The sequence below is a fragment of the Bombus vosnesenskii genome, unplaced genomic scaffold (assembly GCF_011952255.1).
Source record: "Bombus vosnesenskii isolate JDL3184/JDL3185 unplaced genomic scaffold, Bvos_JDL3184-5_v1.1 scf7180000013339, whole genome shotgun sequence".
In the NCBI taxonomy this organism is placed as follows: domain Eukaryota; kingdom Metazoa; phylum Arthropoda; class Insecta; order Hymenoptera; family Apidae; genus Bombus; species Bombus vosnesenskii.
Window position 1 is genome coordinate 933,428 of NW_022882976.1, and position 27,260 is coordinate 960,687.

At 37.7% G+C, this 27,260-nt stretch overlaps 1 protein-coding gene across 1 annotated transcript in view; it reads left to right on the plus strand.

Annotated features, from left to right (window-relative positions):
* LOC117236023 (laccase-1-like) overlaps positions 1-27,260 on the plus strand; it is a 46,290-nt gene extending 19,030 nt beyond the window's left edge. Inside the window, exons 2-10 of the mRNA XM_033498602.1 lie at positions 20,234-20,594; positions 20,843-21,127; positions 21,224-21,497; positions 22,268-22,472; positions 22,610-22,794; positions 23,229-23,424; positions 23,591-23,803; positions 24,408-24,638; positions 24,718-27,260. Coding sequence (XP_033354493.1) covers positions 20,234-20,594; positions 20,843-21,127; positions 21,224-21,497; positions 22,268-22,472; positions 22,610-22,794; positions 23,229-23,424; positions 23,591-23,803; positions 24,408-24,638; positions 24,718-24,887 — 2,120 coding nt within the window. The 3' untranslated portion in view covers positions 24,888-27,260. The remainder of the gene's footprint in view (positions 1-20,233; positions 20,595-20,842; positions 21,128-21,223; positions 21,498-22,267; positions 22,473-22,609; positions 22,795-23,228; positions 23,425-23,590; positions 23,804-24,407; positions 24,639-24,717) is intronic.

Genomic DNA, 27,260 nt, shown 5'->3' on the forward strand with positions numbered 1-27,260 from the left:
ACGTGTCAGTTTCAACGAAAAAACAAGACCTCGAGTCAGAAAACGAATCCTGCGTTGCACAATTATTTTCCTGTATTTAATTTACGTCGAAAGTGTAAAATCGCAATCCACTGTATCCACCAGCAATTAAGATATAAAACTTGTACTAAAAAGTTAAAAATTGATGATATGTGAAAAGGTGCACAATGCAACGAAAAGAGAAACTCTATCCGTGCACATACTTTACAATGAATTAGTTAAATTCTCCCCCTCTCTTAAAAATCCTAAAATTTATTATTATAAATATGATCCATGAGAAATTATGAATTAATCATTCTAATCACTAATTCTAGTGTAAATTAACACCAAAGTAACTATATGCATACTGACTATTCATCTTTGACAGTAGATTGAGTATCGTTATGATCAGACACTTTTCGTTCGATGGTCGCGTGCAGCTCAATTGCTCGAAAGTGAGAAGTTCTGGACCAGTGAAAGTCGCGTTTCAGTGGGCGTGAAAATTGTCACTTAAACGAATAGTGTGTCGTGTCCTTTATTTATCGTCGTAAAATACCGCCTTGTAGCTCGTGCGGTTACTAATCATTGTTTTCAGTTATTGCTGTTGCTCTCGTTGTACCATAGCGAATACAGCGATACAACCGTGACTCGAAGCTGTTATCCACTGGCGATAGAGCGAAGAAATTTACCGTCGATTAAACGGCGAAATTGAACGAGATAGAAGGCGATATCCCTCGTGAAAAGAAAGCGGTATAACAATAAACCAAAGGTTACGCAAATCCACGGCTATGTGCTCTATTTACGGAATACAGTGTTCTAACAAAATTTTCTATCCATTCGATATAATTGGAGTCACGTGGCGAACGAAAGAGTATAGATTTATATACAGTAGAACTTTACTTATTAGAACGAACATTTATTTAATGTTATTTAATTGCACTTTTACCGATTCAATCTATTTATCTGAATGTAAATTTCTATTAAGCGAACGAAAAGTAACTGATAATTTGGAAACTTGGTGAATTTTCTATTATATAAACTATCTATCTTGCAGTAATACGAACCTTCCGAAACCAGACCTTTCAGACAGAATCGAAAAGAATTCAACATCACGAGCGTAAAATACTTGGATTAACTATTTTATCCTAACTTTCGTTCGAACTTCATTTACTCGGGCAACAGTGCAATGTTTTCGCGCGAAATATTCCGCGGCCTTGGCAACCTTTTTCCACCACCGCGTGGAACTCGATCGATAATATTTATGAGCTGGAATTATACGAAATTATGTTTGTTCGCGGTTTTATTCGCACGGGATCGACAGGAAATCGTGTGGTGGGGAATGCAATTAATTGGTGGATGTTTTTTCTTTAAGCCTACACAAAACGAAGGGACTTTCGGAATTTTTGACATTAGTATTGTGTTCTGCCAAGGCAACAAATAATGAATTTAATTATGGCCACTGTTTTAAAGTTACACAGAAATATGAATGTTGTTGTACTATTTGTGCTACTCAGAAACATAATTACTCTTAATTTGTTCTTAATTCGTTTTATTGATTAATTTCATAAGGGAAAGTATGTCGAATATTGCAATTTTTACAAAAATTGAAATTGATTCAATTATTCAAAGCAATCGCAGAATGATAATTGTTTTAATTAATTCTACCATAAGTTTCCCACATAATTTCAAGATGAATTCCTACGTCAGAAATATTTGATGAAGAAGCTAGAAGATGCAAGGTGAAACTTGTTCTATCTAGTGGAATTACACTCTAGTTCCTGGATGCGAACACCTTTTTTTCCATTGACGACGCGATCTCCTCTTCCGCACGTGAATATGTGAGGAGAAAGTCATCCTTCGGCATATCGAACCTAAATGCACGAAACATCGCGACAGATGATAATATTAGGTTCAGGGGATGATACTCGACACGAAATACGCTGTAAATCGACGTCGTACCGATTCCTCGCTTCCTGCTTAATTTATCGCATCCGCTCGTTTTTGTCGTCGTCGAGATTATGAATGCATGTTCAGTCACTTTGTATATAGATAAATTATTTCCTATAGCATCGGTTAATCTTGTTACGTGAATCGGTGACGTGAATATTGACGAGAGTATACAGTTGAATAATAGCGACGATTATGTGTGAAATACTGTTGGGAGTCTCCGTCCTTCTTACATAGAACTGTGATAAAATTTTGCTTTTGTTTGTAGAAAGTGTCTTTTTTATTTTAAATTCTGTTTTAAAACTCTATTTAATTTTTAACTATTCCATTATTTTTGTATAATTATTAGATATCGTTATTGATTGAAGAGCATTTATTAATTCGTGTTTAGGAATATGAAGTAATTGATAATATAAATTAAAATAAAATTATAGTAAGTATAAAAAATTTTCTCTTTCTAATATATTCTCTGTGATTTGAATTATACGAACAGTTTTATAGGTTCACTAAATATTCCTCCGTAAGTTTTCCACGAGTTCGAGCAGTCCGATGCTGCAGTCCGGTAACAGCGAGCTAGGTTAGCTCCTAGTCATGCCTTTTACTTTCAACTTGCTTCAAGTACACGAAACGTAATCAAATTCCAGTTACGTACGCTTCTAATTCGCAAACTTTCATGCCAGTCATGTGCTCGCTTGCTCACTGGACAAGATGCCCTATATATTCTATTGCCTTCTGTGTTTGCTCCATTTCTCTATATCAGATACACGTGTTCTATTCTATCATAGAACGTGTGTCCATAATTATCGATTTGCGTTTGCGTTTGTATATCATCATGGTCGACGAATTAAAATAACATTAATTCAAGAGAAAATTAAGAGAATTAGTACGCATGTCACGTATTCTTTGATGAGTCGCACGCTCTGCTGATGATCAAAGAACACAAAAATTTTGGCCAGTTATAATACGTGGTTAGCATTATAGAAATTTTTTGGTGCGTGTCTATCTTAAGCTGATGAAAGTTGTTGAATTTTCGTCTGATTTCGTTTTCAGTCACGTGTCTCTGATGTAAACTTCCACTTGCAACCGTGTAATCTGTGCTATATTTTACGCAGAACGGTCAGATAGTGGAACACCGAAAATGTGTCTCTGTTAAGGTCCAGTAATATTTAGTACCTCTGGAAATCTTTTCCCTTGGTATGCCGCTAAGAGCATTGCGACACGAGCGAAAGGTGAAAACAAAATGAAAGAAATATACTCAAAAATATAAGAGCCAGGGGCCATTATTAATCAAGAAACTTTTTAGAAAAAGGGCTCATAAGACAAAATGAAAAATCGAGCCTATTCTAGGTATTGGAAGTTTCAGTTTTTTAACATTAGCTATGTTTGGATTGGTGATTATTAGATTGTGGATCTTTATGCATTTGTGCGAACGTTGAAGATGCAACAGTACGTATGCACATAACATAGGAGAATATATGAAATATGAATTTGCAGGAATACCTTTTACAATGGCTACTAAAGAACTTCGTTCGTTTTGTTCATTTACAAAATAAATAAAAATTGGAGAAAGATACCCATGTCTCCTCTACATATACTTGCCATCGATCTGTAGTTCATGTTTTCAAAAACCTCTTCAATTCAAAGACTATTGATAATTTTCTTCTCCATAGTTGTAACGTTAGAAACGTTTATCTCTGCCAAGAATTGCATCGATCGTTCATTCATCATCCATTAGAGTTCAATTAAGAAAGCACGGGGACTACCACCTAGCGTTCCGGTGCAAGGTATGACCTAGAAACGACTGTTCGCAAGAAGTCAGGTAAATCGGCGCAAATTGATTCAAATGTCTGCAATTGAGCCGCATTACGTTTTCATCGGTGGGAACGCTCGGAGGGACGAGTTGTCTCTGTGTTTAATTCCCCTCGAGCAGACAGGAACGTAGCTGCAAAAGTAGTGGCAGAACAACTCTTGAGATTACAATGAGAATTTACTGACTTCATTAACGATAAAAGTACCGTTAAAGGTCAGTAAACGTTGAGGCGAGGAGGGCTAGGTCACTGCAGTCACATAAAGGTTAAAACTTGTATAACACGATATATATACAGATACACAAAGAGGACTAAGGGAAACGAACTCACGTTGTGTTTCGTGAACTGTCTCTAAAGAACGCACAAAAGGCCTTTCACGTGGCCTCGATCCTTGTATCTGCACGGAAGAACTTCGAGTGAAAACTCGTTCGTTTCGGTGATCAAAGCGTCCACGAACCTTCCTTCCGCTTTTGCGAACAATTAGCTCGTTCTATTCACCAGTAACATACTCGACACCGAGAAGGGGATCGAATTGTTTGCACTTCTCTGTCATTGTTCTTCGTCTGAAACGTGCGATAAAATCTCTTTGTAGTATTTGCAGGGTTTGCAGCAAAGTGTTAGCACTGAAACTATCAAGACATTCACAAAGATAAATTGGTAATTTTGCAATACAAATTATATATGCATATAGAATGGTTTTGATATTTGTATTTGTTTGAAGAATTTTACTACGGGTCTTCAACTTTTTATGAAAACATAGTCTTTTTTTAATTCAAATGTAAATTTATTAGTAGTTCATCCTTAAATGAAAGATTTTGTCACGTGTGTCACTTTTCTTCTAAGTTTCCCAATTAATTTGTTAATCGAGCTGTTCTTTAAGTAATACATCATTTATATAGCCACGGGATTAAAAGCTAATAAAGTTAATCTTTTATATTGAGTTTAAACCTTGTGAATCATATGATATAATTCACTTTTAACAAAAACGAAACGATACGTAAAAGCCAGGAAAATTAAAGAAATTAAAGAAATTATTATATTGAAGGAATTGGAATCCAAGTGATAGATAAACTTATATTCCCAGGTTAAAAGATTGATAAAAGACTTCCATTGGCCAAGTAAGAAGTAGGTTTAAATAAAAGAATCATTAAGAAAGAACGTTTGTTTTTATTGCGCGTACCATTCCCGATATAGTTTCCATAAAGGTCTGAAAATTAGTTAAGAGTACGTTGGGAAAACAGCGTGGTCACGAAGAAACAGAAAAAGTGGAACAAAACAACGATTCGTTTTCCCTCCTTGTTCCACCGATTAACGATTCATTAGTTAACTAATCATCGATGTTCCACTGGATTTTCAGTAATCGAATCCCACGTGTACCATCTAATTGAAATTATCGACGTGTAAATAATTCACGAGAGTCGCAATCCCCGTGGACGCTCCGTTAGCATCGATTAATTACACGAACTCCCTAGGAACCAACGAAAAATCCCTGGTCGTCGGCGCGACAGTTAATTATAGCGCGTTACCCCTGAATTTGGACCAACGAGCTGTTTTCAATTAACCGTGTGTGTCTCGATTGCAACGCGTAGCGTCCATTCCACGCATCAAAAGTTCGCCTGCTTTCATTTGGTCGAGCATAAATTACTTCTCGACGTGGGTTCATTAACCATACGAAACTCTAATTGCTTAATTAAGTTGATTACCAAACAATTCGCCGTACTTGGACGCATCTCTTTAAAAAGATAGCAACCTTTTTTCTTCTAGGTCTTTTATTTCTTTTTTATCTTCCTCGACGCCCACGCCAAGCTCGTTTATGTACCGCTGTTGAATTCGAATGACATTGAATCGTTGGCGTCGAAGCAAGTTCGAGGTTCTTGTACCGGTCTCGAAAAGAGATTCGAAGGCGAACAACGCCAGGGCAGAGAATCCATTAAAGCGGGTATTAAGCAAGAGGGACCCGGTCTTCGACCGAAGTCCGTCGTGCACTTGACATTGGTGAAACCAGTAGGCCATGATTCGTGCATACACAAAACTAGTTCGACCGCTTTTCTGCCGGTCGTTGACTGTCGAATGCCATCTTTTATCGGCAAATGAGCCTCGATGTCGTTGGCCAAGGTCAATGGTGAGGATCGAACCACTGTCGACTCGATTCATCGCTTACAGCCAGTTGCTATTTCGCGTGTAACATAATACACACGGATAAAACACGATACCTACCGACATCGGAACGCAATAGATATCTGTAACGCTATATCCTGTAAGATTGGGTGCTGTCAGTAGAAAATAGTTCAGAGTATAGTGAGAAACTAGACCGATTGTGCTAAAAACTCGGTGGTTAAGTAAAAGAAAGAAGATGCAAACTTGAAACTAATCTGATTGCGGTCGAGGATCGGGATCATTAGGTAGACCAAAAGAAGTGCAAATTGTAATATTGATACCCAATTTTTGGAGTATAATAAGAAACTAATCCGATCATGGTCAAGGTTTGGCATCGTTAAGTATACGAAAAAAAGTGACAATTTTTACGAATGTTTCAAGTTCGTGAGGATGTCCGTATCTTATTAATAGCGATGCTTGAGATTAATGACTGGCATGTGAGAGAAATGTGCTTCTGACAGTTGTATGATCGCAAATTCGATTAGTCATAAGATAATTTCCATCGCGCTTAGATTCCAATATGTTTCTCAACAGACTACCATAAGACTATTAAGTTTCATTAAGCAAATTTATAATACTCGAAAAGATCGAAGAGAAAATTAATGTCAGAATATAAAAAGCATCGTTATTGCCACTCATAAACGAAGACTAATTGGGTAATATGGGTTTGTTGTAAATCAATGTAACGATCGATCGAATTCATTACAGAGATCGAAAGCACAAATCTACTCGAAGTCGTCAGAGTTGGTATTTAGATTATATATCTAAAATAAGACTCTTAACGTTAAATGAAATATTTATTGCCAATCAAATAAGCAGAAAAGGTAACTTGCAATTTCTATATATTATTAACATAATCATGACAGTTGTATCTCATTATAGTGATAATGAAATTTCAAACTGTTTCATATAACATATATAATACAATTATATATATACATAAAAGTTTTCTATAATAAATGATACACTTGGATGCATCGAAAAAATGTGGTAAGCTACTGTAATAGTGAAAATATAGTAGATATACGTAGATCGCCGGATCGCTCTCCATTTCCGTGGCGACTGTCCCACGATCGCTACTTTGAAACTGTGTCACGCTTTCTGCATCACTACTCGGCCAATAAGCAGCCAATCAAACGCGAACGAAATCGATCTCAGACTGATTCGTTCCCGTGCAAGTCGATCGTGACAACAGTACCTGGCCTTCCGCTTTTATCAACGTCGATAGAACTTGATCGAAGCCTTCTGGCAAGGAATCGAAGGTGATTTGGTAGATGACAGTCGTAAAGGAATCGACGATCGCTGCGATTACGGGCTAGAAAAAAATCGAATGGACTGTTACGGTACTTACTTTCAGCAACTCTGTCGTTGAGCTAATCGAACGACGAGGTTACGTGCTCGTTATGAAAGCGTAATTGAATATTCCTTCCGGCTAACAGATTTGTAATACTATGTAGTAAAAGTATCAATCTTATTCATTTTGATGTTACATCCCGATCCATCCCGAGATTTAATCTTATCGCGTTTGTTTTACCGTGAAACCAGTAAAACGCGTGCGCCTCTTTTTGTTTTACTTAATTAAGTGAAATTCTTAGTATGTCGTTCGATGGTATTTCTCTCGTTAGGTTCTTCAAGGTAAGGTTATCAGAGTGAACGTGTTTTACGGTGGAAAGAAACTCAATTCAAGAATCAAGTGATTCCTGATCTCCCTTGGGTATGCAGCCAGTCGCTTTTTCATGGGGAGACGATGAAAAGATAGGAACGCGCCTCGTTAAGAAAACGATGTCAAGCTTGTACCTTTTACGTATTGCATTTCACCAGCAGCACGTGGATTCATATCGACTTCACGTTGTTGAACATTTTGCAATACCATCTTCAAATTGGAACTTCTCTTTCTTAAATTGTCCAATTATACTACAATAAAACTTCGTTTACAAGAACTTGTGGCATAAATAGTTCCCATAATTAGAATTCGTATAATGAGAATTCTCACATTCTCCCTACTATTTACGACTTTTCGTTCATAAGTAGCGCTTAGCGTTCAAAGCAAAAGTTCCTTTAATCGGATATTAAGTAAAATTTTGTCAAAAAAAAAAAGAAAAAAAAATGGAGTCCATATAAACGGAATTCTACAATATTTCTTAAGCCTACTTTTCAAATCAGGAAGATAAAAAGGAAGAAATTATATAAATAAAATCTGTATGGTTCATGGATGTAGAATAAGAATTCCCACGAAGGATCGATTCCTTTCGCCAAGTCGGTGGCCTGTCACTCTTCCATTTTTCTGTCGCGTTTCCCCACCCGCGAAATTGTGCAAGTAACACTCAATTTCCAATAGTAAACTGAAAGTCGATAAAAAGGAATAGTGTTCGTGATGTAATGTCTTTCTTCTGCCGTGCGGTTTCACCAGAACAAATGGTCGTAAGCGATGTTTGCTGTTTTTCAAACGGTTATCAAGGTTCGTGTTGTGAGAAATCGCGACCGAACGGAAACTGGATTTCCGATTCTAATTGACGAGAAAGCTTTATCCCCTTGTGCACTACTTTTTCCCGTGGGACAGCTGCCAACAATATATCAACCTAATTTCGCGAATTCACATCCTGCAAGCTCAAAAAAATAATTTGACATTAAATCAGCGAGATTTTTCATTTATTCCGATGCATAATTGCACCGATTCGTGTGCAATGCTCTTCTTGCTGGATTTCTTGTTATTTCTTTCTACTTGTCGAAAATAAACTAGTTACAGGAATTGAAGCTGCTTCAAAAGAAAATATAACTAACCCGCACTCGTGTACCACGTGTAATATTCGACGAGATCAGAATTTAGAACACTTATGATCTAAAGTGTGATGTAAGGCGATGTTTTATTCGATGTATTCGCGTTTAAATTGCGGAACGGTCGTTTGACGCATACTTCAAAAGTGATACGTTTAATTTAATCGTATTTTCTAACGAGTTCCAAGCGTATCGCAAGCGATTAGCGCCTATGAAAGCGTAGAAGTGCCACTTTGGTTTCGTAATACGTAAACTATGTAGGTTGTATGCACTTATGGAAATTTAAAAAATACAGAAACATAAATAGGGAAACTACAAAAAATAAAGTAATTAATTTATACTATTTTGGCCTTCTAATTAAGTCTTGGATTTCTTATTAAATTCGTTTAAATACAAATTTATTGAAACATCCGCAGTCTGATAATAACTCAATTATCAAAACGATCACTGCGCGATAACCACCGATAAATTAAAACTGTTTAAGCAACTAGTTTAAGCAACTAATGATTCGATTATACTTGAAGACTGTATTCTACCGTTTTGACAAGGAACTATTAACCAAATACCTCACAATGGCATAATTTTTCAAGTTGAACGACGTTTGTATTTGGATATTCGTCAGGATCAATTACACCATTTCTTCGTTCATTTCCTGACTGACGCGACTCTTTGTCCCGTCAAAACATTTGCACGAAGAGATCCGTACGTTCTATTAAATAATCCGCTGGCACAATGTAACCTTTGCCACGGAAATCACGAAATCTCATGAACCTCCCGCCTCATCTTTGCATAACATCGGCGAGATGAACGATGCCATGACATCAGAAGAATCATTCCGGCGTGGTGAACGACATGTCGAGGGGTTGTGTACATGTATTTCGTAGGCAGCAATCATGATTCATGTATTCCTGCAAGCGGTATCCTGGCGAAAATAAACCGCGAGTCATCAACCGGCTGTCTGTCTCGCTAAGAAACGAACGGATGGAAATAAAAGTGCGAACGAGAGGAACGAGCAGGCTCTCTAGACGAGATGCAAACCTAGACGCGAGTGCGTGCATCTTCTATCATACATTATTTTTTCCAACGTAATTGTCTTGTATCGACGCTGACAAAACGCTTCGAGTAGTCTTTCGTTTTACGTTGTTAGCGGACTGCGGATATTTATGAGAATTTGAATTTTTACGAATGTAACGAAATGAAAATAGAATCTAGACAAAAACTTGTTTCACTCACTAAATATCGTAATTATCGTTCTAAAATCCCTCGCAGCCATTCAGAGGCTCCTAAATATTCATGTTCGAAGTTTGCAACTTAATAGATTCTGATGTCTGAAGCTTCCTGGATGCAATGCTTTGGTCTTTGAAAAAATTCTGAAATTAATGCATTTTGAAATTCCACAGTCGTCGATCTTTCAATCGGCCTTCGTTAATCAAATATTATAGATATTTAGTGAAATAGTCGAGCGCAGTCGGGAATAAATTTCATTTACAATAACGTCTCTTTTTAACCAGCTCCTTTCATTACCCTTCCCTTTTCTTCAGAAATAAATATTTTACTTTAAACGTTCTATTGTATATTTCGTATTTTATATAATTTTCCACAAATGCATCAACATTCGTGCTGCATAATAACTATTATAGAATGTTGTTTCGATAATCTCTGGAAACTTTATTGCATTCGTTACGTAAAAAATTAGATCGGTATCTGAAGTAATTTTCGAATAACTCCACCAAGCAATCAAAACTAATTTCCACTAGGTATATCTGATAAAGTGAAATGCAGTTACCGATCACTATCATAGTCGATATTACGGATATGAAACTTACCTCGAAAATAATAGATTTATAAAGCCATATGTACTATGTAAAGTGTAATTAAGTCTGAATGGGGTTCTAATAAACGTTTTCACGGCAGAATAAGGTCCAAAAGCGTTTTACCGAGACACCTACTTGAATAATCGCCCAGAAAATTACAAAGATAAAACGACAAACTTTTGATTAGCCGAGAAATTGTTTATACCAATTCGCGTATCCGGGAGAAAAACGAAAGGAAACACATAAAATGTTCATCGTAAAAGTTGAATTATGTCTTCGTACATAACTCGCGGAGACAGTACGAACGACTATAAGGAAAAGTATTTGGAAAACATAACAGAGTTCAGATTTTATGACTCCGACATTTACAGCCTCATTAAAAGGGGCGCGTTCTGTGAAAGAGCCAATTTGGCATCACGTAAAAACCATCGACTTTCGCCGCGTAATTAATAATTAAATTATTAAACGTTTAGAACTAAAAGAAAGAAACAGATATCCTTCAACTCGAGAAGACTTATTTTCAATCTAGGAAATGTAGATACTATTTGATCGTTTTAAACAACCCTTTGTCTAAAGTGATTAAGGATAAACAAAAATATGCATCGCCTATTAACTATAGAAGTACTCAGACGAAAGGACAGAAGGTGCTTCAATAGGAAGGATCAATTTTCACTCACTAGAAAGATTGGAACCTTTCTGATCGTTTTAAGCAAATTCTTTGCGTGCAGTGATTAAGGATGTACAAAAATATACATCATTCATTATAAAAGTACTGAAATGAAAGGATAGGGTGTATCTCAATGTACAGGATCAATTTCCATCCACTAGAAAGTGTAGAACCGTTTTGATCGTTTTGAACCAATCTCCACGCGAAATGATTGAGAATGAGAAAATACGAACAAAAATATACGTCACCCATTACAGAAGTAATCGGACACGTGGGAGGAGCTATAATTTCACGGAACATTTCTCGACGAAAGTACATACACATTTTGTTTCGTCTCTGTGAGCTGCCGGTCTGAGTATAATATCTGTGGGGAATCAAGGAAAGCGAAGCATTGGACGTTAGTAGGGCGATTTTAATGATAGAATCGGCCGTGAAATTTCATGGCGAGCTCGTGCACGCGTACTTCCGGTGTCTCATCGCCTGAGATCGTAAGCCTTTCACTTGCGTCAGCCGCTCCACCGAGTCATTAATTTGACCAGGCTGCGATTGCCTCGTTTATACGGTGAATTTATCGCCGGTGTACACAACGAAATCGTTTAAACCCGTGTACGTTTGATCACAGAGGGGACGTCTCTCCGGGAAACGGCACGTCGTATAAACACGCGGAAACGGATCCCAGAAATGGCCAGTTATACGCCTCGTTAAAATATCTGCAATCTTATTTTGAAAATGTTTGAAATATATCTTGTTTGAAATATACAACTGTCAAGAGTTGTTTGCTTTGGAGCGATCTGCAGACGACGCCTTGACAAACAAAAGCATAAAAAACAGATGATAGATGACGAAGGCCATTCATCTCGCGTCAAACGTTAGGAAGCAAATGAACAAAACAACTTAATAACCTCGGACAAGAAACGGTGGCTTTTATTAAACCAACGCCATGCAATGGTGCCGCGCGAAACAACAATCACGTTGACGCATAAATCATGCAGATGATAGGTTTGATGAAAGCAAGAGAAAAGTGAGACATAAAAGACGGCCGCGTTCAATTGTACACGGCAATCTATGTAGACGTAATTCCGATGACTAGAAAGCTTTCGTTCGGAGTGAACTGTTATTACATTCATTAGCGCAATCGAAACGGTGTTTATGCGGCGCCGACGTTACGAACGAACGCGATGCAACACTCGCTGAACCTTCCCTTCACCTTCTGACGCTCTCCTGCCGTTTGCACAATACCTAGCTTTTGCACAACTCGAGGAACGCTTGTCGAGCGTGTTCCGTAAGATGAGACGAGGACAAGGACAAGGCCAAGTTCATTCGCGGATCATCACGCTTTCTATCTTAGCTTGTATTTCAAGCTATACACAGCATCCTTTAATCTCCTCTTTTTCACGCTAATGACATTCATGTGCACTGAAATATATATACGATATTCTTATTTCTTTATTTATTGTGCTGGTAAAATGTATCGTTAGTTGAGTTCTCGAAGGGCATTGCTTGGAAAAGAACAAGGAATGTTAATGAGATAAATGCAGTAGCTTTTTGCAGCGTGATAATTAGGATAGAGTTTTTAATCTGTTTCCATCTATAGATATCGAGGAAATAGTTGGACATGATTGTTTGATCTATTCGTGAACAAATGTAAAAACGTCGAAATGTAAACGGGTCAAGGTATATGGAACAATCGGGCGAGTAATCGATGGTTCAATAGTTGGAATAATTTCATTCCAATAATGGAACGGTGTATTATAATAATAGATGATCGTTATTATCTAATAGTCTCGAAGGATAGTGAGGTAATTTTTTACAATGTCAAGACACGAAAGTGTCTTTGTGTAATATAAACAGTCTGACATTTTGATTACTCGATCGTCGACAGTAAGAACGAGGACGCGAAACTACGATCAAGGCGCAACATTAAGTCTCGAATCAATAGCATTCCGTTACGATCTCACTTTGTTTGAACTTTACCTTTTGTTTGAACTTTAGAGCGATGAGCCTTTGTGACCATGTAGTCTCGTGACTACAAATATCATGCGAATATCGCCGAATAACGGTCCGCCTACGAAACGAATCTTATGCACAGTTAGTCACTTCTTCGTCGATTATTCTGCGGTTCAAAATAATCGTGTTAGAAAAAAGCATCTGAGAGCATTTCATTAACGTTTTATTTACAAAGAAATAAAAAATATTGGTAGATTACACAACAGGAACAATAATTCAATCATCTAACTGTGCGGGAAATAATTATCGCGATCATTAACGATACGTAATAAAACGAAACCGTAATATCCTCACGCAACACGCTAAATTCTGCTCTCACTTCCTTACGCGCTTGCAAATCTAGCCGCGAATACGATATATTATCGAACGACCGTTGCACGTTGCGATACTCACATTTATCACAATTATTTATAAACACCGTGAATAAACTGCGCTTGATAAAGGTAGTCAGATCTGTCTGTAAATTTTTTTATTTTAATTTTACTTTTCCATTTTTATTGTTTGCAATATTATATTTATAGTAGAACTCCATTTATATAAACTTGTCGGGAAGCAACTAGTTTATATAATTGTTCACATTCAGATAACTGGATTCGGCAGACAGCAGTTCATTTTATCAGGCATTAATTAAAGCTTTATTCAAATAAATGTAGTTCATATAAATGTATATAATGTATAATGTACAATAATATTATAATTACAAATAATGTAACGTTTAATATTAATAAAATAATATAACGACGTGAAACTATATAACATTCACTATAAATCTTGAAAGAACAATTTAATGTCTCGTTAGATCTACCCGAGCAGTATGGAACGAACGACCATCCGTCCGATAATTTAATTAAAGGTTAGACACCGAACAGTTCGTTTTGCGCGCATCAACGTTCCCCTGTTTATTCAAGTACGACGCCAAAGTTCAATCGCATACCAAAGGAAAGGACAAACTTTGACTCGTGACACGATCGACGTCGAAGGCTTGACATTTAAGCGTTGCCAACGGTCCCGTTTTATTTCCTTTGTCCCAGTTCGACGTCCTGTTGTTTCGAACTATCCTTTCGAGCGTGTGAAACGGATCGATCGCCTATAAGAATACTGAATCAGAACAAAGAGCACGCGCAAATTACAACAGTTTAAAAGCAACGTATACTACTCGAGAGTTTCGTATCATGAAATCTACGTGAGACGATGAAATTAACACGTTTTCAACTGGTAATTTTATGGTAATGGTAAACTAGAAATCTTACATTCGCAAGTTTCTACAATTAAAAGAACGTACTATTATTAATTCATATAAATGAAAGGAATTTTTCTTTCGTAAAATTTTTTTCCATTTCAATTCCTCTGAATATTTATCTCATTTTTCATCAATCCATTAATCAAACTATTAGTTTCAATGGAGTCGATCAATTGGCTTATTACATCGTACAGTAATCGTGAAACTCGTCGTTAATGTAATGAAACGTGGAAGACGGCATTGTATAACCGATGAATTACAGCATAAGTATGGCGTAACTGGAAAGATTTTTTAAATTAAGATATTAAGGCGACGTGGGAGGTTTTGACGTATACTAAAATAACTACTCCTTAAATAGAGGTTAATAAGACAGCACAGTGTGAAATATACTTCATTGTACACGTTATTAACCTGACATGTTCGATAAAAGAAATGAAAGTGAAAGATTTAAGAAAACACATTTCGAAGCACGGCTTTCTTGTTAATTTCTCGGCTGCTCTAATCGAAATTCGGCGTTCAAACCCCAGTTTAATTTATTTACTTCTTAACCCTTGTTAACCTTAATCGAATACCGCTTGTTCACACCAATCCTTCGAAAGATGTCTTAATTTTAAATCTCTTTAATTGCTTCCAATTCGTTGATTCGCGTCAGCTTGACAACCGACGTGTTCATTTATGTACGGAACGCCTCAATTCATGTCTTGTAGAGGCAAATTACGAATTTGAATATCTCTCATGATCTGTTCAGATTACCATTTTCTAAGCCTTGTTCAGACCAGTTAAATTACTTTATTAATGTAAATCTGTTATTTACTAAACTGAAATTATCCTTTCAAATTTTAATATCCTGGTTTTCATTAGCCAAATCACTTGACTTTTATAAACATAAATTTCAAATCGAGTTACTTCAAACTAATGTGAAGGAGTCTTAAAATAAATTATTAACAATTTCTCCATCAATCCAGTTTTCACACAAACGTATCCTTATTTTCTAAACAAGCCTTTTTGTACCAGGTTTTACATTTAATTTTCATAGTATCAAATTATTATCGCTACACGAAAGAACTATCAAACCATACGAAACTTCATTCACTTTGGCCTTATTAATTAATATATTAAATGCCATAATAAATACAATAGTGCGCCAATACCTTTTTAGCCACTACAAGTGACCTAAAACCCTTCCAAAACATCGTTTCTTTCGTCATTTCATTTGACTCAGTTCTATCTTTCTTTCACAATGGTCCATCTTCCCTTCCGTAACCGTACTCTTACCTTGACTAACAACAAAACTAGCATTTTCCCAGCGAAGGACTGAAGGAATCGCTGGACACATTACACATTCGTATTGTTCTTTCCTCCCATGACGTACAAACTGGACTGTCACGACCATTGCTTTATCGCCGTGTCATCATAAAAGGCATTCGCGTGACAGGGTTTCTAGTCAGCCGACGTAGGTGGACTCTCTAACCCCGGTCTGCGAGTTCGACCATAGACATGCGGCTGGTATATTATGTAAACCGCGTTTCCTTACGAGTTCCATCTTACATAAACCTATGAAAATTGCGTAATAGAATACAATCCACGAGACGTCAGATGATGACACATCGAACTGGAGATCCGTCATTACAGGTGGCGTGCGAAATACAGTGAAAGTCTGCCGTCAGGGCGGCATCGCAGCCACAATGTTGTTTTGACAAATTTGTTCGAGCGTTTCTAACGATAAGTGCAAGTCGTTTAAAGACCAATTGAAACACGGCGTAGCGCAGGTGACTTTGACGTTTTCTTAACGCATCCCGTACCTTCACGCAGGACCAGTTTTCACGTATTTCAAAATCCGAATCACAGAAATCATTAAATGCGTGAATTTATTCACGCTTTCTATTCTTACCACTTGTAAACGTCCTCGTATATTATTTGTCTTTACCGAGTTTACATCGCCTTTAGCACAGAACAGTAGCCACACAATGCTCGGGCGATAATCTCGTGGCATTAGATATAAAACGATATTTCGCAAAATTACAATATTTCGACGATTACCTGGAGATTCGTAGCTTGTAAGTTATCCGAGGATATCGTAATCTGACAAGTTATCGCAGATCCTGTTAATTTCGTGTTTCACGTTTTTCGTCCCATTATCTTGTTGCTAATGGCTTCCCAGCTGCGCAACAATGTGACAAATCGTATTCTTCCGGACGAATGATAAATCAGAGAACAAATGCAAAACTTTCTACATTGGACTGTGCTGAAATTGAGAGTTTTACCGACCCTCTAACAACAGTAAATTTTAATCTACATTCTTTTCTTACCTACTCAGTTAGGTAATCGAATGGTTTACGAAATTGCTACGGGAATTGTAGAAGAGCGAAAAACCAGCTTCACTTATGCTCTTATCTATTTTATAGACCTTTTTTTTCATTAACGAGAACTCATTGCGAGTCCAAGTATCGATTACTAAAATGCCGTTGCGACAGAATTCCTTTTCAAGCGAATCGTGCTTTGTTTTATCAACCATTCGTTTAGTACCAATCGGTAACAAGTAATTTGCTGGTAGCGCGAACGAAGCTCAAGAAAACCCCGTGGAATGCAATAATTATCGAACATTATATATGTATATATATTATAAATTTCAATTTTTTCATCGACAGAATCCATCAATTCAGATAGCTTAGAAGCATTAGAAAGAAGAAGAAATCGTGATCCTTCAGAGAAATTTCTCCAGCAATCGCATCGCTGCGAACTTTTACGCGGAAACGTTGCAAAACGGATTGATCGAACAGCGATTTGCATATACTTTCGAAGAAATGTCAGGCGTGAATGTATCTAGAAGCGGGAAATGATCAAAATAACACGAAGTTCGTAGTGTGGCTTAATGGATGATAATTTACGTTCAAATTTATGTTTGCCTTCTCGATTTGTGGAAGATGTTTCGTTCGGTAACAACAGTTTTCATAGTCACGCTTACTTAACGTATTGAGAAAAATAATCGAGATAGTGTAGTTCCGTACTTCTTCCCGCTGCATTATTTTCTGTCTTCTTCGTGGAATATTCAAAGAGCGTGGTTACCATCGTGTTCACCACGAAAGCTATGGTACAGTTTAGACAAATGGTAGCTTTCAAGCTTATACGCGAAGTTCAAAGCTTTGTAGATGTACCGCGGCTGTCTGGGAAAAAAATTCGCATACCAAGCGAGCGGCATAATTCATCCGCAAAGAATTTTTACGTCACGATGTCTGTTCGGTGTAGGGTCGTAAATAATGCACGCCTATGCCAGTTGCGGACGAGGCCGACCGCCTGGCGTGCGACCGGATAGAACGCTGAATTACAATACTATAAACCTTTAAGAATAGTTGCGTAGGATCGTTAAATATCCAAAAACAGTTCTTGTGTCAATTCGTTGTTCAGTCTTGTTCCCATAGAAAAGTACAGGTAAATAATAGTGTCAATCGTGCATGGAGAATTTGATTAATTAGTCTATTAGGTTATAACGTTTCTCGTACCAGTTCTAAGTTTTATACAATGAAGGTCATTATTAAGAAATAGGAAAACGCTTCTACTGAGAAATTTATTAATTACACTATTACGCCACACGGTTTTGATATTGCTTATGAGTCTTAAACAGCGGAAGACGTTTTGAAATAAAACGTAACATTTTTTCATAGAAAATTCATATGATCTTAATACAGATCGATTAAAACATCTGAGAACTAAGACATGTTTTGACGATTACTTATGGGATGATATAATTTTTTTAATGACAAATAGTAGGAAACTATTTATCTCTTAGAGAAACAGTATTTGATACAGTTCTAAGAATAAAGAATTTCTTCCTTGTCAGATAAAATAAGTACGTATGAATGTATATCGAACTTTCGAATTTTTCCAGTGTTCAATCGATGTATATTGTATGTATACTTAATCGACGCTGTTTTATCGATGAATATTTAACTTTCTCTACTTTCCATCAATATCATTCTTCACAATAAAGTATTGTACACTCGTTACATGAGTAACACCAGATTTTCCAGTTTCATTGGAAATCCCACGCGACATCGACGGTTTTACCGCGGCAATGAACAAATACGGTGAGGCAACTGTACCGCGTGATTTTTATTCATCGAACGTTACCCTAGATCAACATTCTACGAGAGCTTTGAAGCCGCGGCGAGTGCTACGCAATCCGAAATTCCTTCAGATCCTTTTTTAATGTTCTCGTGCTCACGATTTTTTTCACGTGGCAAAACCGGTTTGTAAAGCACTGTCTAGCTCGGCAATGATTTTTAACCGAAACTATGATATTCATAGAAGTTCCAAATTATCTCCGTTAGAATTCTGTTCATTTCGATTTTAGACAGCAACGGATTATACGCGAAAAAATTGCTCAAGATTGAGTTTCCTTTTGTAAAAGAACCAGGAAAAACAATGTTACAAACGTTAACAAAAATTTTGCAAAAGGAAACTGATTTTCCCATGAATATTTCATAGAAACCAACAAGTAATGCAATCGAAATAAAATCAGAATTGCTTGAGGTATTGAAACGAAATCCGAGATAATAACAGAAAAATAAATTACGAATACGGTGTTCTATAATTGGGTATCCAAGTGGCCGCGGGCCGTGGCATCTATGTTGTGAAAACCGCTCGCGAAAGTCACTCGAGCGTCGCGATAATTAAAGGGAAAATATAGCACGAGGCGTGCTGCTAATGTGACCATCAAATTAATCGTGGTTCGCTCGCGCGTTACTCTCATCCTGGGCCTCGTGGTTATAACTCGACCTGTAGCCGTTATAATTAATGTGTTAATCGTTCTTTGTACCTGCTAGTAATTATCCTATTGACTAATAATGCAATTTCGGGGACGGTGAATTTTTTTCTTTCTCAACGTTTGTCACGATCGAAGCAACGAGGACAGGCTTATTAGTTGCACAACAAAATCATCTATTCGCTATCTTCGTCGAGGGTCAAGATAAAGATAATTCAACGATAACGTCTACCTTGACTCGCGAGAGTTTGCGTCTGTACCCAAGAACAATTTCTCTCGTAAATCGCCTTCTCTCACATACTTTTGTAGCATTGAACCGACAAGCACGCCCGAGATAAATGATCGTTTTTAGGACTGTGAATGTGCATTAGGAGCCGGTAGCGCGTTTTAATCGGGGCAATTTTTCCTTATAAATCGAGGAGTAACTTTTACACGTACCACGTGAAACGATACAAGAGAACCTTTCGAATTTTTTGCAAGTCTCGTTGCTTTCTTCGTGCCACGCTTGTTTCATCTATCGTCAAAATGGTAGCGTTGAAACAATATTAGGCGCCGTATTGCACGTGTATAGTATGTCGCATCACCATCGTCGTAACTGTTATAGTTATGAAATGCTGTAGCGTTGAAACGTGTATTTACCTGTTATAAATAGCAATAGATTGTATCGTTTACCCGGTGTTAATTATCTACATCTGCTGTATTGTACCTTATACTCGTTCTGCTACAATATTTTTCACCTGCGCGTTATTATATCGCGGAAACCTCGAAGAAAAGCACCTTCCAGTTTACCTGTCGATCGTTTCCTTAGTCTTCTTGCTGGCAGCTTCTCTCTTCGTGTTGAGTTCTACGTTTATTCGAAACCTTTAAATCACCTTTGGTCATATCCTGTAAAACCAGTTTTCTTAATTTTAAATTAAATAGGACACTGTTGTTTTAATCGTACCATTTATGTAATTTATTAGATATAGCGAATTAAATGTTAATTTAAATTCAGATATTTTAACTTTCAAATTCAAATTCTAAAATTTACATTTTTTAATTTTAAACGACTAATTACAGATGTGATCGCCGATCAGACGCCAGCATCTTCTTTCTGGACTCCAACTATTAAGACAGGCAATATCTTTACCGATGATAGCGCCGACTTTTTCCCCTCGAGTCATGGCTTGGTGCAGACCCATCCGACCGGTAACGTATTTAGAAGTGGTTTCGGCGGAATCGACAATCTTGGTAGTCGGGGGGTGACTGTCAGGCCACCAAGGACGAGACCCCTTGACTATAGCGAACGCGCCACGGCTGAATTACGACGAAATCCGGCGCTTTCCTCGCCGGACGAGTGTGCCAGAGCTTGTCGCGAAAATGAACCTCCGAGGATATGCTACTATCACTTCACTCTTGAGTACTATACTGTACTTGGAGCGTGAGTATCATCTTTCAGAATCTTTAGCCAAGAACAAAATTCATGAATATAAAATTCTTTCTTAACATCTTAGCTGCGATAGGAAAACAGAGATGAGAATAATAAAGAAACAAATCTGCATTTAAATTCTCAAACTTTTTAATTCACTTTCAAATTTTTAGTCTATTAGACACTCAAACTTCAAATTGAGACATTTGAATTTCCAAACTCAAATTTATGCAATTTTAATATTTTTTCATAATTTATAGGGCATGCCAAATTTGCACTCCCAACGCAACTAACGTCGTTTGGAGCGACTGCCAGTGCGTTTTAGCAGATGGCGTGGAACGAGGTATTTTAACAGCGAATAGAATGGTTCCGGGACCAAGCATTCAAGTCTGTCAGGGTGACAAAGTCGTGATTGACGTGGAAAATCACATCGAAGGTATGGAAGTTACCATTCACTGGCACGGTGTATGGCAAAGAGGAAGCCAATATTACGATGGCGTACCGTTTGTAACGCAATGTCCTATTCAGGAGGGTAGCACATTCAGGTAACTATAAACCAATTTTGTTTCTTCATTTCGCTTTTCTTTCCAAACATTTCGCTTTTCTTTTCATACATTTATCACGTGCTTGTGTACACATAGGTACCAATGGTTAGCTGGGAACGAAGGTACGCATTTCTGGCATGCTCACACAGGATTACAGAAAATAGACGGTCTCTACGGAAGTATAGTAATACGTCAACCACCAAGCAAAGACCCTAACAGCAACCTTTACGACTACGATCTCACTACCCACGTTGTCCTCCTTAGCGACTGGTTCCACGAGAACGCGGCCGAGCGTTTCCCTGGTCGTCTTGCAGTTAACACCGGTCAAGCGCCTGAAAGCGTATTGATCAACGGGAAAGGGCAATTCAGGGTACAAATCGTCAAATTTATCCTCGTTATGTTATGTCTTGTTTTTCCATTTTTGAAAAATATCTACGATACCTATAAATTAAGTCGTAATCATATATGTCCTTACTTCGTTCACTTTTCCTTTCTCTCTGAGTCTGTTTCTAATTGTCTGGACATCCTAATAAAAATTTCTTCACCCAGAATTGGAACCTTATTCACGTATAAATTTTCCATCATTTTGGTGAATCTTATTTCATCAGTCTCAATTTCAGTGTCTCAACTATTCGCAAGAATTATTCATAACTACATAATCTTTTATACTGTGTTTCCTTCCCCTCATATTTTTTAATGATCACTTCCTTACCCAAAATAGGATCTTGACTAATATATAAATGTATAATTAGTCTAATGACTTCATATTTCAATGTTTATATCGTGTAGAAAAATTATTTACCACTGCACATACCCTTTTACTTACTCACTTTACTTTCTTTTACTTCTCTTTTAAATCTTAATAAATCTTGTCGCCCAAAATAGGAACTTCATTAGCATATAAATTTCCAATCACTCCAATGACGGAATACCATAGTCACCGCATCTAAAATCTCTCATTCCTCTACTAGATTTTAATAAATCTCGTCACTCAAAACACGACCTCCATCAGCATATAAATTTTCAATCATCCCCATGATCTCATATTTCAGTCTGTAAACTGACTGAAAAAATCCTGAAACTCTGATGATGCCCCATACAAACGACGTGAGACATTCTAGAACCCGTTTCTGTCCGCAGGATCCCAACACCGGTTTCATGACGAATACACCCTTGGAGGTGTTCACTATAACTCCCGGCCGTCGTTATCGTTTCCGACTGATCAATTCCTTTGGATCGGTCTGTCCATCTCAGATCACGTTCGAAGGTCACTCCCTTACCGTGATCGCGACCGACGGAGAAGCAGTCCAGCCAGCCACCGTGGACACGATCATCTCATTCTCCGGTAAAAATTCTCTAACCTCGATTACTCGATTTTTTATACCCTCCGAGATCAGAGGGAAAGCGCATTCGCTTTTATTTTCCTAGACTTTAATTGAGGTACGGTTGTGAAAGTGAAGTATCTACTTGCATGATTTACAGGCGAACGATACGACTTCGTAATAAATGCGGATCAACCGGTCGGCGCGTATTGGATTCAAGTTCGTTCGCTCGGCGAATGCGGTATTCCGCGTGCTCAACAGCTAGCCATATTACGATACGCTCGTGGTCCTTACCAACCGACTACTACGGCACCAACTTACGATTTTGGTCTCCCGCAAGGTGTTGTAAGTGTCACAAATGCCATTACTTTAAATAAAGAGCCATACTTTGAGTAGAAGTAGTTCCTTTAATTGCAAGAATTTAACTAAAGTAAATGTTAAGCAAACAAACCAAATTAGTGCAATAAAGTACTTCTTCTAGACAGGTAATGGGAACAGCCTTGTTTCTATGAGTGGAAAGGATCCAAAAAGATTCAATAAAATAAAATAATTTTTAGAATTTTGTCATTAATATCTATAGGCAATTGATGGAATGAAGAATATGTGTTAGGAAATTTAAAATAAAGCAAGAAACTAATCTGTCAATGATCTACATGTATCGTGTATACTTATCAGCTACGGTCAACTATAGATAACACAGAAATCGAAGAACTTTCTATCTTACCAATAGTAGATAAAGAGACTTGATATTTCCTGATTACCAAACCACTTATTTGCAGGTACTGAATCCTCTGGACGCGATTTGCAATCGTCAACGAGATGACGCGATTTGCGTGAGCCAGCTGAAGAATGCTCGTCAAATTGATCAAGGAATTCTTCAACAACGTCCAGATGTGAAAATATTCTTGCCATTCCGCTTCCTCTTCTACAGACCAGAAGAAGTCTTCCAGCCTCAAACGTATAATCGATTCTTGGGTAAGCGGCCTTACGGACGATTTCAAAATCGCACTAGGTTCCTTTCTTAAAGGATGGCTTCTTTTTCCTTTGATCTGTCGCAAGAATTCATTACCATCGAATCCATTAAGATCCATTAAGAATTCAAACCAAGCCGTTTATCATTCCGCGTTTGTACTTTTCACAGTCGCCCCGACCGGAGATCATGTAATCTCTCTTGTCGATGAAATCTCGTTCACATTTCCGCCGGCGCCTCCGCTTTCGCAAATCGATGATATCCCGCCCGAACAGTTTTGCAACGGTGACAACAGGCCTGCTGACTGCGGCGCTAACTGCATGTGCACCCATCAGGTTGATATTCCGCACAACGCGGTCGTCGAAGTGGTTCTCGTAGATGAAGGTACGATCTTTTTCTAAAGAAAGAACTTTGGAAACATATGAAGATCATAGAACAAAAACGTGATGAGTCATATTTTTCATTTTATCAAGGCAATATCCCTTTATTAAATTTTACCTACATATTTTCATCATTCTCTTATTTTTCATAAAATTTCATAAATTTATATATATTATTAATACTTCAATTTCATACTAAGATGCTTTCCTTTACCAATCAGGTAACGTGAAATTTAGAAAATCAAGAAAAGCGGACTAACCATGTTTCTCTTATGTAGTCTTCATATACAATACATACATATACACACTAGCATTGTCTTAACTCGCTGGGATTTTATTTCGTTAGCTAGTCCATCGGTTTGTGAAGTTAATTTCGTAGAGTAATAATAAGTAAGGTCAGACATTCGTAACTCTCTCGTGTTCGATGAAGACGGAATACACTTGGGATTTTCTAAAGATGTATAAAATCCTAGAAATATTAAGTTCTAGAAATAAAACCCGTGGCTTTTTGATGTTGTATTACTGTAAATCAAATTCCAAGTGCATATACCCATTACAAATCTGGATATATAGAAAGTAATTCTATGGTATGATTAATTTTTCTACAGTTCAGCAACCCAATCTGTCGCATCCTTTCCACCTACACGGTTACGCTTTCAATGTAATTGGTATCGGTCGCTCTCCGGACAAAAACGTGAAGAAGATCAATCTGAAACACGCGTTGGATCTCGATAAAAGGGGTCTTCTCAATCGACAGTTCAATTTGCCACCTGCCAAGGACACTATAGCTGTTCCAAACAACGGCTACGTCATTTTCCGCTTCCGCGCAGACAATCCTGGTGAGCGAAACTGCGCAACGCGATTACACGTTTATAATTCAAATCATTGCGATCATTCAACGTCATTTCTCCTTTTCAGGATACTGGCTGTTCCATTGTCACTTCTTATTCCACATCCTTATCGGAATGAATTTAATTCTACACGTTGGAACACATGCCGATCTTCCACCAGTGCCGCCGAATTTCCCAAGATGCGGAGATCACCTACCGCCCATAACACCGCCATCGTTATTAGACTCATTTCACTGATCCATCCTAAGGAAAGTGAGAAATTAGAGGCGGTCCAAAGCATACACGATATTTTTAGCGTATTCCTGTAAAGTAGTCAGTATGCTGTAGCGAATCTATTTCGTAAATTTTCCTCTCGTTGGATCGTTCGTCAGAGAACGCTCTACGCGAGAAACAAAAAAAAATGGAGGAACAGAGCGAGCGAAAGAGTGTATAAGAGAGAAAGAGAGAGAGAGAGGGAGGGAGAGAGAGAAAGAGTCAGAGTGAAAGAAGAGAGTAAAAGAGACTCATGGTCTTCGAAAATACGAGGTTCATGAATCAAATGATAGGAGAACAGGCGGAAAGAGAGTTCTTAATCAGGCACACCAACAGACATCCCTTTTGCTGCCGCAATGGCGATCGTTCCCAAAAGACGGTAACGAATCCACTCGCTGGCAACAGCCAATATTTATTATGTCCTAGATGCTTTACTTTGCCACTTTATGCGAATCAACGCCCCATTTCAATTACGTGACAAGAAAGAAACGTGTCAAGAAAGAACGACGCCGGTGATCTATACACCGGTACTCGAGAGTATCCTCAGCTGGTTGCCGAAAGGAAATCGTGAAAAGTTACTAACATTTGTAACTGTGTACATAATGTAGAAATAATTGTGTTACATTTTAACAAGACATTAACGTGGGAGTTGTTTGGGATAAAATGGCGCGCGGAGGAATCTTTGCGAAAACAATGCGCACGGCGTGGAAACCTTTCACCATGAGATGATCGATCAGCGATCATTAGAGTAACGCTGTTTAAGGATATTCGATCCGTTTCATTTGAATGAGCGTAGACCACTAGCTTGAGCGAAATGGCCCGATACACGAGCGACGAAACGCTTCGCTGGATCGAGTGCAGGTTCCTAAAGTGGCCTTTTTAGTTAGGAAGGAAAATTCGTGCCCATAACTGGCGCATGTGGCTTTCGTTCTTGTCCTTGTCAGCATTTCAAGTAGTGCAATTAGGGTATATACATACTGGAGGAAAGGTAACTTTAGCGTATCACCTAATATGTGGAGAATTAAAAGAAATGAGAAAAAGATACAAAAAATATTCGTAGATAATTAGTGTCAAAGAAGATGGTTGGAATGTCGAAGAAATTTCTCGACGTAGCCGCGGATGTATCGGTATTTCCGTTCACCTTTTACGAAATACACGCACCAGGCTGCGTCGTTACTTGCCTTCCTCTTTTTGTTCTAGAAATTAACGATTTACGATACTATTCATTATTTATTTTGCTCAGCATGAAATTTCGACTTAATCTCGGGCACGTTCGATTCCTCGCTGAGCTTAACACAGCGGGCGAACCATTTCATTGGTCATTTGCGAACATTGAATCCTTGAATCAATACTCGATCAACTATAATGTATATTCAGGCTATACTTGTTCTTATAGTACTTAACCATTTTTCGAATGACAGTCGATATTTTATCGTTAAATAAGCAAACATTAGCACGTAGACAGATTTGCTGTCGCTGATTTATACATACCTATATATTTCTACACTTATTCATGGTGCTTCCATTTTTCCTTCTACTATTTTTTTATTTTATTCTATCACGATATTAGAGAATTCATGTTAAAACAACTACTCGCAACTCACAATTACAACGCTTGATACCGTTGAGAGCGATCACGACTCAGTGCTAACTGCATCCTCGCGAGTCGCGCACGACAAACACACGTGCACCACGTCACGATACTCGCCGTTTTGTAGATAATATTCTTCTATTACACTTCGCTAAATACACTCGACAAAACCATTAAAACACGAAATACTCGATCGTGGCGATACTTAATCACTGACGGATTAACATGGTGTACGTCGTCTATACGGATATGTATTTTATGACGTCGCTTTTTAGCGATGATAGCACGTTTGTTTCGTAGAAGAGAGTGTCTCTGACGTTGCACGGCCCGCTATGGAACCCCTGTGATTTATTTCACGTAATTTATGGTGAAGAAGCTCAACCTTTCTAACAGGAAAGAAATAACAACCAGAGGTACTCTCTTTGGTATTGTTAAAGATAAAACACGTACGCTAATCTTCGTTTTCAGAATTTTTTCTGCGAGACCATTTATTTTTATTGGCCTGCCTTGAATTTCTCAGGGCAACGTTCTTTTACACGTGTTCGATAAGGGCAAGTTTTCGAGAACGAAGAACTGTCGTTAGTCAGACGTTCAATCACTATTTATTTATGAAAAATTTTGTTTCTCTACACGAGTTTCGTGTTGACAAAGGATATTGAAATATTGCATGTTATTTCTGTTATGAATTAATTTTCTTCCCCTTTTAACTTATTTATACACTTTTGATGGTGGATCTATAACGTACAAATATACTTTTATAAGATCAA